Source organism: Panthera leo, chromosome A3, assembly GCF_018350215.1.
Source record: "Panthera leo isolate Ple1 chromosome A3, P.leo_Ple1_pat1.1, whole genome shotgun sequence".
In the NCBI taxonomy this organism is placed as follows: domain Eukaryota; kingdom Metazoa; phylum Chordata; class Mammalia; order Carnivora; family Felidae; genus Panthera; species Panthera leo.
This window is the reverse complement of record NC_056681.1, coordinates 4,968,198-4,980,800: the sequence shown is the minus strand read 5'-3', so window position 1 is coordinate 4,980,800 and position 12,603 is coordinate 4,968,198. Positions and strand designations below refer to the sequence as shown.

Below are 12,603 nucleotides of genomic sequence, written 5' to 3'. Positions count from 1 at the left end.
AAGGGACACTGTATATACCTGTGCTTGTGGAATCCCGAAGCATTTCTGAAAGGAGACTTAAGAAGCTGTGACATGAGCTTCCAGGGAGAGGAATTGAAGATCTGGGCAGAAGGGGTGGGAGGGAGACGTTCCGGCAGGCACCTGTTCCGTACATCTTGGGTAATGAAGCATATGAGTCTATATTACCTATTCAAAAAAATGAATGAATACAATTCCAATTTGGAAATGACTGAAATGGCTCATCACCACCTATTTGCCTGAGCTGACAGAAGCCGGCCTCAGACTCCTCAGAACCGTCCCTCTCCCTCACGACAGTCAATGCCCTGTGGCTTGTGTGTGTCAGCCTCAACGTGTCCCTCCCTTTCCATCGAGCCTACCGTGTCTTTCTCCTGGATCATTTCTCTCCCCCCCTTCCTTCCTTGCTTCCTTATTTACTCCCCTGCCCCTTTGCCATTCCTGCCCTTTTTCTCTCCGTCTTATCCGTGCCCTCGCTCTCTGGTGTCCCCCAGGTTTTGCCTGCATACCCACGCCTGCTTCTGCCCTGCGAGCTCCTTAAAAGCAGAAGTCCGTCTCGCTCATGCATGGCTTATTAAAGGCCTGGTATCTGACAGAGGGACCCCAGAGCTCTGTTGCCTGCTTCCAGAATTCACCTCTAAAACAGGTCTGATAACAACATCCCTTCCCCTTCAGGGGCCCCCTCTTGACCTCTAGCTGTCTTTCCCAAACTCCATCTGTAAATGACTTGTGATGGTGTGCAGAGGAACATTTTAAGTTTCTATCAGGTGTCTTACGGTCTCTCAGTCCGTGAAACCGGCGGGCTTTTAATTTTACCAACATTACTGCTTAGACAGACAAGGCAAAGTTAAGAAATAGGAGAGTGAGTTTTCTTTTTTACCGTATCGAGTAGTGAGTAACACAGATGGATCAAGGGGCAGAAGTGATGGTGGTGGAGATCTGGCCTTTGGGGAGCTGCTCGCTTACGGGAAACGGGGGGGCCTCCCACGGGGTAGATGCTTATCACTATGGAGAGTACAGTGGCTTCTGTCCCCAGCCTACCTAGAGCCTCTTCTGTGGTTCCCCATCGGCACGTACCCCCCCCCCCCCCGCCCAGTCTAACCATGCAGAACCCCTGGGATTCTTCCCGTACGTTCACAACTTTGTGCTTTTGTTCCTGCTGTTTATCTTTATAGAATGTGACCCCCTTCTCCCTTGGGTCCTGTGTCCCTATCAGCTGGGCAGACTCCCTCCTTAACTTGTGGGTTTAGCCCAGACTTCACCTCTTCTCTGAAGTCCTCGTTAGCGTATTAGTTTCTTGTTGCTTCTCTGACGAGTTACGGCAACCTTAACTGGCTCACGGGAACACAGGTTTGTCATTTTATGGTTCTGAAAGTCGGAAGTCTGACACCTGATTCACTGGCCGAAACTCAGGCTGTTGGCAGAACTGGTTCCTTCCAGAGCCTCTGAGGGAAGACTCTGTTCCCTTGCCTTTGTCAGTTTCTGGTGGCTGCCTTAGTTTGGGGTTCGTTTGCCCATCCGCCTTCAGGACACATTGTCCTGGTCTCCGCCTCCATCTTCACATCGCCTTCTCCCCTGGCCCCGCCTCCTCTGGCCCTTAGAAGGAGCCTTGTGATTTCGTCGGGCCCATCAGGATCATCCAGGATCTTCGCCCCATCGCGAGATTCTTAACCACATCTGCAAGATCCCTTCTGCCACGGAAGGTAACATAATCACAGGTTCTGGGATTGGGGTGTGGACATTCTGCGGGGGTAGAAGCATTATTCAGCCTCCCACACCTGGCATCACCGCTTTCCTGGGTAGATTTGGCTTTCCCTTTGTACCCCCACAACTCTGCCCTTCAGGATCTCCCAGAATATCTGCCTTGTAATTATCTGTTCACCTGACCGGTCCTCCCGCCGTGAGCCTCCTGGGGGCAGGGACGGAGGTACACTCACGTGGCCTGCCCAGTATTCCTGCCGTGCGGTAGAAGGCCACGTGTCTGAGGGAGTAGACGACCCAGTGCAAGACAGCACCGCAGGGCCGTGCTTCCGAGGACAGGGTCAGGGGCCTGGCCACCTGGCCAAGGATCCTAGCCGTGCCACTCACTGGCTGTGTCCCCCCATGTCTTGTCTGCAAATTGCTGAGGAAGAGTCAGACCCAACTCAGAGACGCACAGTAAGGACTGAATGGGTCACATGTGTAAAAGTATGAGAATCCCCTGGAGTGCCTGGGTGGCTCAGTCAGTTGAGTATCTGACTCTTGATTTCGGCTCAGGTCATGATCTCACAGTTCACAGGATCGGGCCCCTCACAGAATCTGCTTGGGATTCTCCCCCTCTCTCTGCCCCTCCCCTGCTCGTGCGTGCATGCATGCGTTCTCTCTCTCTCTCTGTCTCTCTCTCTCTCTCTCTCTCTCTGTCTCTCTCTCTGTCTCTCTCTCTGTCTCTCTCTCTCTCTCTCAAAATAAGTAATCTTTAAAAAAAACAAAAAAAGGGCATGAAAATCCTTGATAGTAAAGAACACTGAACCCTGTCAGGATAGCTAGCTTCATCACTGTTATTGTTGATTTTATTGTTTATGATATGGAAGCTTTTATATTACTGTAAGTTCTTCTTGACAAACTTAGGAAAGAGGAGGCTAAATTGTTACTAAATTTAGTTAGCTTTATGTTTAAAGTAATGTTTTCCTGGGTGCCTGGGTGGCTCAGTCGGTTAAGTGTTCGGTTCGATTTCAGCTCAGGTCATGATCTCACAGTTTGTGGAGTCAAGCCCCCCATCGGGCTCTGTGCTGATAGTGTGGAACCTGCTTGGGATTCTCTCTCTCCTGCTGTCTCTGCCCCTACCCTGTCAGCACACGCTCTGTCTCTCTCTCTCTCTCCATCTCTCCAAAATAAATAAAAACATTAGAAATTTAGAAAAAAATAATAAAGTAGTGTTTTCCTTGGTTTTAAATATTTTTTCAAAAGTTGTTAAAATGACAAAAGTATAGAAAGCCCTAAGGGATTTGCTTAGGGTGACGGCGGACCTGTGGAGCAAACCATCCACGCTGTGCAGTGACTGCCAAGAAGGAAGAACCACGCGGGGGGGTCGTAACCCTTAGACCTCGTCAGCCTAAGAGACACTAGCGTTTGAAGGAGCGGTTAGAGATAGTCCTGACCGCAGAGCCCACTTAAGTCACTGAACTCAAGGATACTCAGAGACTTCTGGCTCTTGGAAGCCACGCTAACAGGAGACGCACGTGCCCTTCCATCCACTCAATCCCCACCGAGCACCCATCGAGTGCCTTGCGCCTTCCGCAGCTCTTTCCGAGACCCCCGGTGTGTCCGCTAGAGGAACTGCTAAGTTGCATGTACTTCGGGTTTCTCATGTCTCAATCTTGGCGCATCAGTGGCCTTTCTATGACTATACCCGGAGATCCGAGCATTGTTTGCGTGAAATCTAGAGTCGGCTGAGACACATTGAGTTGCTCATCCTTCAGAGGCACCACATAGCATCATAGGGATGAGCCTCCCGCGTGCCATTCCAAGAAAGGGGCTGGCAGTCAAAAGAGCTATGGGAATGTGGTGGCGGGCACGCCCGTGTGCCGAGAGCGCTAACCGAGTCTACTCCAGTTAAAGGCACTTTTGAGATACCTCGTGGCAAGTATTCTCATTGGGAACACGTACTCCGACCAAAGATCACGACTACTTGGTGTGCAGAGAAGTCGTATTTTTAGAATGTCATGAAAAATGGAGAAGTATATGAAAGGCATTCTAGCTTTAGGAAATAATGCTGGTGGGGATTTTAGATTAAAGAGGTAATAAGATCTGCCTAGCAGAGTGAAGAGAGATGGTTTAGTAGTGAAAAATAAGGTTATCAGACAAGTAAATGGCAGGCTGGAAAATAAAAATGTATCATTTGGATGGCAGGAAGCCATTGCCTGTTTTTCAAAAAGCAAGATACTGAAGTTATCAGACCGTCCGCATCATTTCACTTGAAGGCGAGAGGAGCGATCCTGCAGCGTGAGTGGCGATGGGAGGGACAAATTGTCGTAGTCCTGCTCCAAGATTAGGGTCCAATTTGGGAATTTATCTCGGGGGTTAAGGTTCAAGTATAGATCAAATATAAAATGAAGAACCAGACAGTTCTGCAAAACCGGATGCAAGTAACAAAGGACAAAGAGCAGTTGCCGACCAGTCCGTGTCCTGTGGAAGGCAGACACGGCGTTCCGATGGAGCACGCCGAGTTTGGTGCTGTTGCGCGGCGTGTGGAGTAAGCCCTGTGTTCCCTGTACGTGTGACACGGTGGTGAAGTATCTGGGTCGTTCACGGTTCGGCGAGGCTTGATCACGTGTACAAAAGTGCTGTCGTCAACAGAGAAAAATGTGAATCTCGGGGAGGGGTTCGTTGGGGTGAGTCATGCAGGAGACCTTCTGCCCCAGGGCCAGCCCGGGGCTCCGCCGGGGTCACTTGGGGGAGACACGGGCGACACCCCCCCCCACCCCGGGTCTGGCCCTAAGTCCGGGTGTTACCGCTGCGTAGACTCATCAAACCCAAAGGCTGAAGAGGAAGAACTAGCTCTCACAGGTGTGATACGGTCACAAATCAACAGAGATGCCCGTTGTAATGAAGAGGCCCTTGGGGGGCTCCGGGGAAGAGAGGAGAGGTGGGGGAGAGCTCCCGACTCCACACATGAAGCAGCAGCAGAAAGAGCCCGTAGAGAGCCACCGCTTTCTCCTCGGCAGGACCCCAGAGGTCCCAGTGGAGGAGGGCACCGTAATTCTTCGCGACGACCCCCCCCCCCCAGGATTGCCTGTTTGCTGGCACAGAGCTGAGTGCCTGTGGCTGAGCACGAGTGGGCAGGGAGGACTTCCCGGGCAGAGTCAGCCCTGTGCTGTCGAGCCTCATGCCCCCCGTCCGCGAGGGCGCTCACCTGGCTGCGGTTGAAGGGCCGGGGTCCCCTGTAATTTCAGCTCTCCCCGCACTTCCGAAGTGCTGGGCCAAGATGCCCTGGTCCTGGTGAAGTGATGGATGGCAGGGTGGTTTATGGCAACGCGGTAAATGTTTTGTCCGAAATCTAGGGGGGAGGCGAGGAAGATACCCCCGTTACAGAGAAGGAGCTACAACGAGGCCCCTGAACTGGGTTTACATTTTCCTCAGGGGACTCAGACATTGCACAGGCAAATTAAAACAAAAAACAACCCGCAAACAAGCCAGTCGGACGTGGAGCACAGATAGGTAGTAGGCGTCCTGGAGACAAGCGGGGTGGGGTGCAGTTTGCAGGGCGGAAGCTGCCTGGTTTCGGGGCACTGCGCGGGCTTCTGGGATCATTGGCAATTGAGCTGAGGTGGGAAGAAGAAGGACTCTAGCCATGGGTCAGCTGGGGGAAGAGTACTGCAGGAAAAGGGGCCGCCAGTGTGAAGGCAGAAGCAGGAACGGTTGGAAGGATCTGAGACGGGGAGCAGAAGACCACGTGGCTGCAGCGGCCCGGACAGGATGTGCCAGACCGGGCGACAGAAAAGACCTCTCTGACGCCGCCGAGGTGAGAAAGACGGAAGTCACAGCCAGTGTGAATGGCATTGTGTTTATTCTCAAGCTGGGAGGGTTGACTGGGGAACACTTTGGGGGACTGAGGGCTTATGCCCTTTGTTGTCTCTGAGAAGGCCGAACCAAGCTGCTGCCCGAAAGGGGGTGGAGCGGGGGTGGAGGGGACTGGAAAGTAGTCACAGCAAATCATGGGGAGTAATTAGGAGTAATTGCCATGTGGAACGAGAGGCCACAGAGGTGGCGCAGCTCTAAAAGGACAGTCTCCACACTGGTCCACGCAGCTCTGAGGCTCTCCTCCAGCAAGGCAGTCCCCCCCCCAACCCCCTGCCCCCCGCCAGAGGGGACCAGGTGCGGGGGCCGCTTGGGGCCCTCGGCCCTTCCCTGCTTCCGCCTGTACCACAACCTTTGTTTCACCCACGGAGATACAAGGTTAAGTTGGGAGCGGATTTGAGTGCTCCTCGTGGATTGGTGTCAGCATATGGGAGCCTTAGGGGACCTGACTGGGAGCACGCAGGCCTGGAAAGGCACCGGGCAGCGTGACTTGACTTGGCTGGCCAGACTGTCACGGCACTTACTGGCCTCCCGGGGAAAGGGAGCCCCTCCTTCCGGTGACTGGCTTCAGCTTTTCTGGTGCTAGCCAGGCGGGGAGTTCGGTACCTCTCCGTGGGCGTCCGTGTGGGTGAGCGGGCGCGTGTGCTTGTGGACGTGTGCCTGCACTCACGGACATTAGAACCAAACGCAATTACCTTTGTGACCAGGGGGCTGGGTCTCTGGCCCCGGTTCACCCCCTCCCTCTCCTCTGGGATTTGGCACATTCAACTTGGTGCCCGTGGCCGGGGATGCAGCTGCGCGTCTGTCCGGTCCATTCGAGAATGGTGCGCGCCCCACACTAGCTAGAGATGGATCGGGAGACAGGAAAAACCACTCCCTGATTTGTAAGTCACACGAAGCCACAGTCGAACTCTGATAGGCCGATGTCATTCCTGTGTGCTGGTTCGAAGGACAGCAGCAGAGCCAGAGCAGTGAGAAAGCCGGGGACTGTGAAGGCAGACCCCAGACCTTGCTTGCACTGGTTAGGGAATCCCGGGTCGCCTCGGCTGGAGGGGAGGGAGCAGCTCTGGGCCCGGAGATGATAGTCACACGAGACTCATTCAGAGTGGAAGGCCGGGTCACCTCCCCAGCCACCCTCTCTTCTCTGGGGCCCTCCACTTCCGGTTGACTTCTGAGGCCCGTCCCATCCATCCACTCCTTTAGTTCCTTGAATCTCATCCACATCAGCCCCCTCCCTCCATCTCCTGCCTCTGGCCCCCTGGTATAACTCCCCCCCGCCCCCACCCACTGTCTCTCCTAAGACAGACGTCAAAGGATGCCCTAAGAGGGTCTTCCCAAAGGGTGCTTGCTCAGACACTGTCGCTATGTCAGAGTTCGTTTCTTTGCTTCTCTCTTGTCTTCAGACTGTAAGGGGCAGGGGTTGTAACTCAGCGCCGCCTGCACCCCCCAGCACACTGGGGATTGTAAGTATGTTCAGTGATAACAAAGACAGTAGACCAAAGGGGTGTGATGAACTAAGCGTTAACGTGTTTGTTGCAGATGTGATCCAGGCCTCAAGGGCAGGCTCTGGAGCTGCTGTGGGCTAGGAAGTCATATGTGCTTTGAGATGTCCGCTCCTTGAGTGCCCAGCATCTGGTGGGCCTGGGGTGCTGGGGGCCAGTGAGGAAACTCGACCTTCTGGTGCGCCATCAGTGGGTGTTCGCGATGAATGAGACGCTGCATTCGCGCTGTCGAGCCCTTGCCAATATGCTCGCTTCTCATAAGAAAAAGCCCGGAGACTTTTCTGGGTGGTCGAGACAGAAGGACAGATGAGATTCCTACAGACACGAAGAACAAGAAGCCAGCAGATGTGGCTGCAAGAAGACCTAAGTTGAGCTTGCAGAGCTCAGTTGACTCGCCAGAGCTCCGTGTAGACAAGAAGGAGGTGTGTCAAGAGTGACGACCGTGGGGAGCTGGGAGAGTGGTCTCGGGTCAGACAGGAAGTTGGATTTAATCTGTCAGATTCTTATGTTGCATCGCAGCTGCCATTTTACGTGTCTTTCACCTGTCTGAGTAGTGAACCCGTGTATTCGTTAAAGGAGAAATCGTTGGCGGATGGGTTGAACTTTGGGGAATTCTGATTCTGGAATGAAACATTCCCTTTTAATTGTTGCGTATACCTTTCTCGTCTTTTTTGTCTCCTTGAAGCATATTTCTTCTCTTGCTCTTTGAGCGGCCAAAATGGATGTGTTGGGTGCATTGGTTCTGTTCACAGGCCTCTTGGATGCCTGTTGTCACTCTTAAATGTAACACCACAGCCGTAATTGATGGAGAGTTGAGCTGTAAGCTTTTAGGACTAATTGCAGAGTCTAAACTAAAACATTTCCTGGAGCTGCCTTTAAATAATAATGATAATACCTTGTATGGGTGTAGTGCTTTACAATTTACAAAGCACTTCCCCATGCCTCATAGCATTTAATCTTCACAAGAAACACTGCTTTTTGAATGCTCAGATCTTTCCTAAGTGAGAGATCACGTCGCACATCCTGATTTAATCATGGTGGGTCGTCAGAAGTTTTTGATACGATAACCATTTATCGAGCACCGTCTATGCATAAAGCACTTTACTAAGGATACCAAGGGGTAAATTTCCAGTAAATAAATATCCAGTAAATAGTACCTGTCCAATAAATGTGATCTTGCTTCCTCATCACAGTCACTATTCCAGAGGCTGCTTGCTAAACCATAAACTGATACAAATATTGCCAGGCATTCATTGTATTAGAGTTTAAGTTTTTAAAACTAAGGATTCTGATACTTCTCTAAACTCAGTGATTCTTCAGAAAGTCATTCTATGGATTTCAGCTTGCACTTTCTTAAAGAACTTGCACAATTAACTTGAATCTCAAAAAGTATTTCAGACATCCTGTGTATTTGAAAATGCCTAGCCATCGCATTCATGTCCTGATTAAGATGATTAGGGTAGGATTCTAAGAGTACGACTTGGCCCTCGGCCCCAGAAGGCTTGTTATCCAGTACAAAAGAAGGCATAATCATTTCTGGGTTCTGCCAGCAGCCTGATAGGCCACGTGGAGGAGCCTGGGGGACAAAGGACTTCCCAGGAGGGAGCTGTCTGCCTGAGACGCGGGTAGAAGATAACATTGAAGCTGAGCCCAGCCCCAGGACTTTGAGCCTGTGTCCAGGAGCCCCCGGAGTGTCCAGGCATACGCTCTGGGCCACCGTGGCTCCTCACAGGATCTCCAAAGAGGGGAAGACCCCCAAACGCTAGGGACCTTCCAAGGCCTTGGGGCAGAGTGGTCTCTCAGAGGGAGCGGCCTACCCACCGTCCCTCCTTCCCCATCGAGGGCGGGGTCAGGCCCAGAGGGCTGGTGTGGCCCGCCGGTCAGCTGGAACTCGGAAGTGGCCCCCAGGGTCATCATTTCTTCGGCCATCCTCTTGCTCCTTGTTTGGCACCTTAATTTTATTAACTCTAGCGTTGCACTACCTCTCACTCAGCTACTTGTATAGTCGTGTGGTTGGGGAATGGGGAGCACAAACCTCAGCGGCCTGTTAGTTTGTATTAGTGCGCTCGCTTCCTGGACACACGGGTTTTTCTAGAAAGTTTTCCCACGATACCATGTTTGTTCATAACAGCTTCTGTGTAGTTTGCAAGGGAGGTCCATATCTAGATGACCAGACCGTCTCTGGGTTCTTTGGATAAGGAGCTTAGGCGATCCCAAACCAAGGAACTCTTTGGGGCAGATGTGCCGAATGCTTTCTTTTGACCCAGCATATGCAGCTAGCGCCCGAGCCTCCCATAAATACTCCAGAGAGGACCACGATTAGGGGATGGGGTGGAGCGGGAGTGTGAGCTTAAGTCTAAGTGATGTTTCCAACTGGGGCTGGCGTCGTGCTTTAAATAAAAGTATTTTATTTCTAAATAAAAGTATTCTGATCATTTAGGTCTCTCTTTATAGGGCATCTTTTATGACCAAGACTGTCCAGTACCAAAATGAGCTACACAAATTCCTAATCTGGGATACAGCTGGACAAGAACGAGTAAGTTGCCCTTTAATTTACTATGTGTTCTTCTGAGGCCCACAGTAAAGCTCCGACCAAAGTGTCGTTGTCCCCATCGTTCCACGTCACTCACTTCTCTCCTGCGCACCAGAGACGCATTTATTTCCATTTGCGTGGGCCAGCCTTTTTCTTTTCAATTAGAGCCACAAAGTCCACTGATGGAGAAAGTGATAATGGGCACTGAGGGCATTTTTATACTTTTTAGTGTCTCGGAGTCAATGCTGACTAACAGGCCTGATAAAATCCCACTCAGAGCATCGTGTGTAATTTGGGGCTCCGTCCTCTAGCAAAGATATAAAAGAATTAGCGGTAGAAAGGGAGAGTTAAGCACATCTCATTTATAGCTGCCTTTTAAAAGCTAAAGAGGGAACTTTACAGCATATAAACTTTGAGGTTTAAGTGAAACGGATGAGCTAACACGGAGCTGAGCAATAGGCAGTTAATAAACGCCTGACGATAAAATTGTCCGAGATGGTTCTCCGCGTAAGGAAGAGCCTGAACCGGGGGTGGGGCCCGGGCCAGGGCATCCTGTGCAGAATGGGATTTCCTGAGGCCCACCCGTGGCAGACAGGGGTGGGAAGGCAGGGAAGGGGACAGACACTTCCCTGCTGCCTCGTTTTCCCTCTGGGCTCCGTGTCTGATTTCCCTGTCGGGCCTCTGGCAGCCACCCCATTATTCAGCTGCTGTTTAATTTTGTTTTCAAGCAGTACTATCAAAACAGAACATCTGATGGATGCACGGCGCTATCGTAAGCTCTTAAAAGGGTAGCAGAAGTAACCAGGAGAAATAGTCTGTCGTCACGGTCTTATCTAAGACGCCATAGATACCGCGTGTGCTAACAGATCTGACAAGAGTCGTCACAGACAAATGGAGGAAGACAAAACAAGCCATTACTGTTGTCCTAGACGTAGACACCATACATTTGTACAGATTTCACGTCTTGAGTTGGCTCTGTTTGGTTTCTTCTGTCGTTCTCTTGTTTGTTTTTTAACGCTGGATGTCGTGCCCTGCGGCCAATCACTCATCTGAGCTATGTCTGCCTAATCTCCCACTCCCCACTCCTACTCTGTTTGTGTTGTGCATCTAGAATGGAGCAGTGAGGACAGCTAGACCTTTGCTAACCATCACTCTCCCAGCCTTCACGAGCGTGGCTTCCCGTAGCCTTTGTGAATGTATCTGTAGACACGGCCCTGGCGTCTGTCCTGTTAGCCGAGAACGCCTGTGGCTCTTCGTACCAATAATATATGTACCTTTCACCGAATCCCCAAGTTCCAATTACCCCCTCCCATATATTTGATGATCCAGCAAAACCCTCATCATAAAGAATCATGCTAGAATATAGATTCCATTATACTTTGAATCAGAGCCTGTCCTAGGATACACCATGATGGATAACATCTCCTTTTTCTAGAACATAAAAAAAGAATAACAGCGCTTTCTGCCTCTCCCTTACCGCTACCATAATAGCAGGTTCTTGGAAGTTTTGTAATTAGCTGGCTCGCCTGCCTCTTGTTGCCCCACTTGTGATTGATTCTGTGGTGGGGGTGGTTGCTCCGGGATGCACGTCTACCTCCCCCTGACCCGAAGCTGGGGGCTGGCTTAGGGGATGGGCGGCGGGCGGGCAGGCGGACGGGCAGGGCTGGGGAGAGCCGCCCCGTGGAACCCCGTGCCGGGGAGACCGTCGGGAGAGGAACGCCAGCTACGGGGCAGGAGTGACATCCAAGCCAGCCAGGCCGCACGGGGTTTAAGAAAAGCAAAACATCTGACAGCCGACCACAGACGGTTGAAGTGCTGTGAGCCTCCTACGAGACCCGTCCGTGGGCTCGCTCTGACTGCCAGCTTGTCCTGGGCGAGGCCTATAAGACCTGAGTGTGCCACACTCGGCCAGACTCCATTTTCGTCACTTCCCCCCAGTTTAACTTTGGGACCAGACTGCTTATGGTCCTCCACCACGCCATGTGGTCCCCTCCCCTCGTCCCTGTGCACTGTTGTTCCCTCGGCTCGGAATACCCTCCCTCCCACTTGAGCCTAGAAAGCTCATATCCAGCCTTCCAAACTCACCTCTGATGTCTCCTCAAGGGGGGCTTTCCTAGCATCCCTGCTCTTCTCAGAGAAGTGACCGCGTTGCCGCCTGCCCCCGTTGCTCACACCCGAGTCTGGAAGTCGCCTTGGACGCGTCCTTCCTCAGCTGCCCTCACATTTTGCTCATTCCGCGTGCCGGGCGGCTGTGTCTTCTGAGTGTACGTCACATACGGTCACCTCCCTCCACCTCTCCTGCCAGCGCTCCGCTCTCAGCCACCTGTGACTCACAGAAGGTCCCTGTAGCCTTTTAACTGGTCCCCTGCTTCCCCCTTCCCAGCCTGCCACCCTGTGTCACTTCTCCTCACAGGACCTGGAGGGATCTTCTGAAAACAGGAATCAGACGCTACTCTCTTCCTTCAGTGGCTTCCCACTGCTTCTCTCACAATAGCCAAGGCCTAAATGGCGGCCTGCAAAGTCCTGCACGGCCTGCCCTGCCTGCCCTGCCTTCTAGCCCCGGTGCCCCTCCTGGCTCATCCACCCTCTCACCCGCCGAGTTCCAGCCCACTAGCCTCCACTCAGTTCCTCAAATGCCCCAGGGCCCTTGCCTCTCAGGCCTGAGGTACATCCCTCCTTCTACTCTCTTCCTCTGCTCAGAACATGGCCCGCCAGCCCAGCCTGTTAGGCTCAGGTTCAGTGACACACCCTAGAGTTTTCCCTAAGCCCCTGTACCGAAGCAGGACCCCAGTGCGTGCTCCATCACTGCCCCTGTTCATTTTCCTGAGGACCCTCATTACAGGTTGCAGTTAGATGACCTGTCTACTGAACTTGATTGACAAGAGCCGGAACCAGTGTCCTGTTCACTGCCCTGTTCCCGTGGCCTAGCATAGTGCCTGACAAAGCACTGATGATCGTTGGTTGAACCGATCAGTGAAGGAACTCTTCAGAGTATTT

At 52.3% G+C, this 12,603-nt stretch overlaps 1 protein-coding gene across 6 annotated transcripts in view; it reads left to right on the top strand.

Annotated features, from left to right (window-relative positions):
* The window catches only part of RAB22A (RAB22A, member RAS oncogene family), a 64,576-nt gene that overhangs the window by 25,023 nt on the left and 26,950 nt on the right, over positions 1 to 12,603 (top strand). For all 6 annotated transcript variants that reach the window (XM_042930559.1, XM_042930563.1, XM_042930558.1 and 3 more), the window contains exon 3: positions 9,528 to 9,609. In XM_042930559.1, the coding sequence (XP_042786493.1) occupies positions 9,528 to 9,609 (82 nt within the window). The remainder of the gene's footprint in view (positions 1 to 9,527; positions 9,610 to 12,603) is intronic.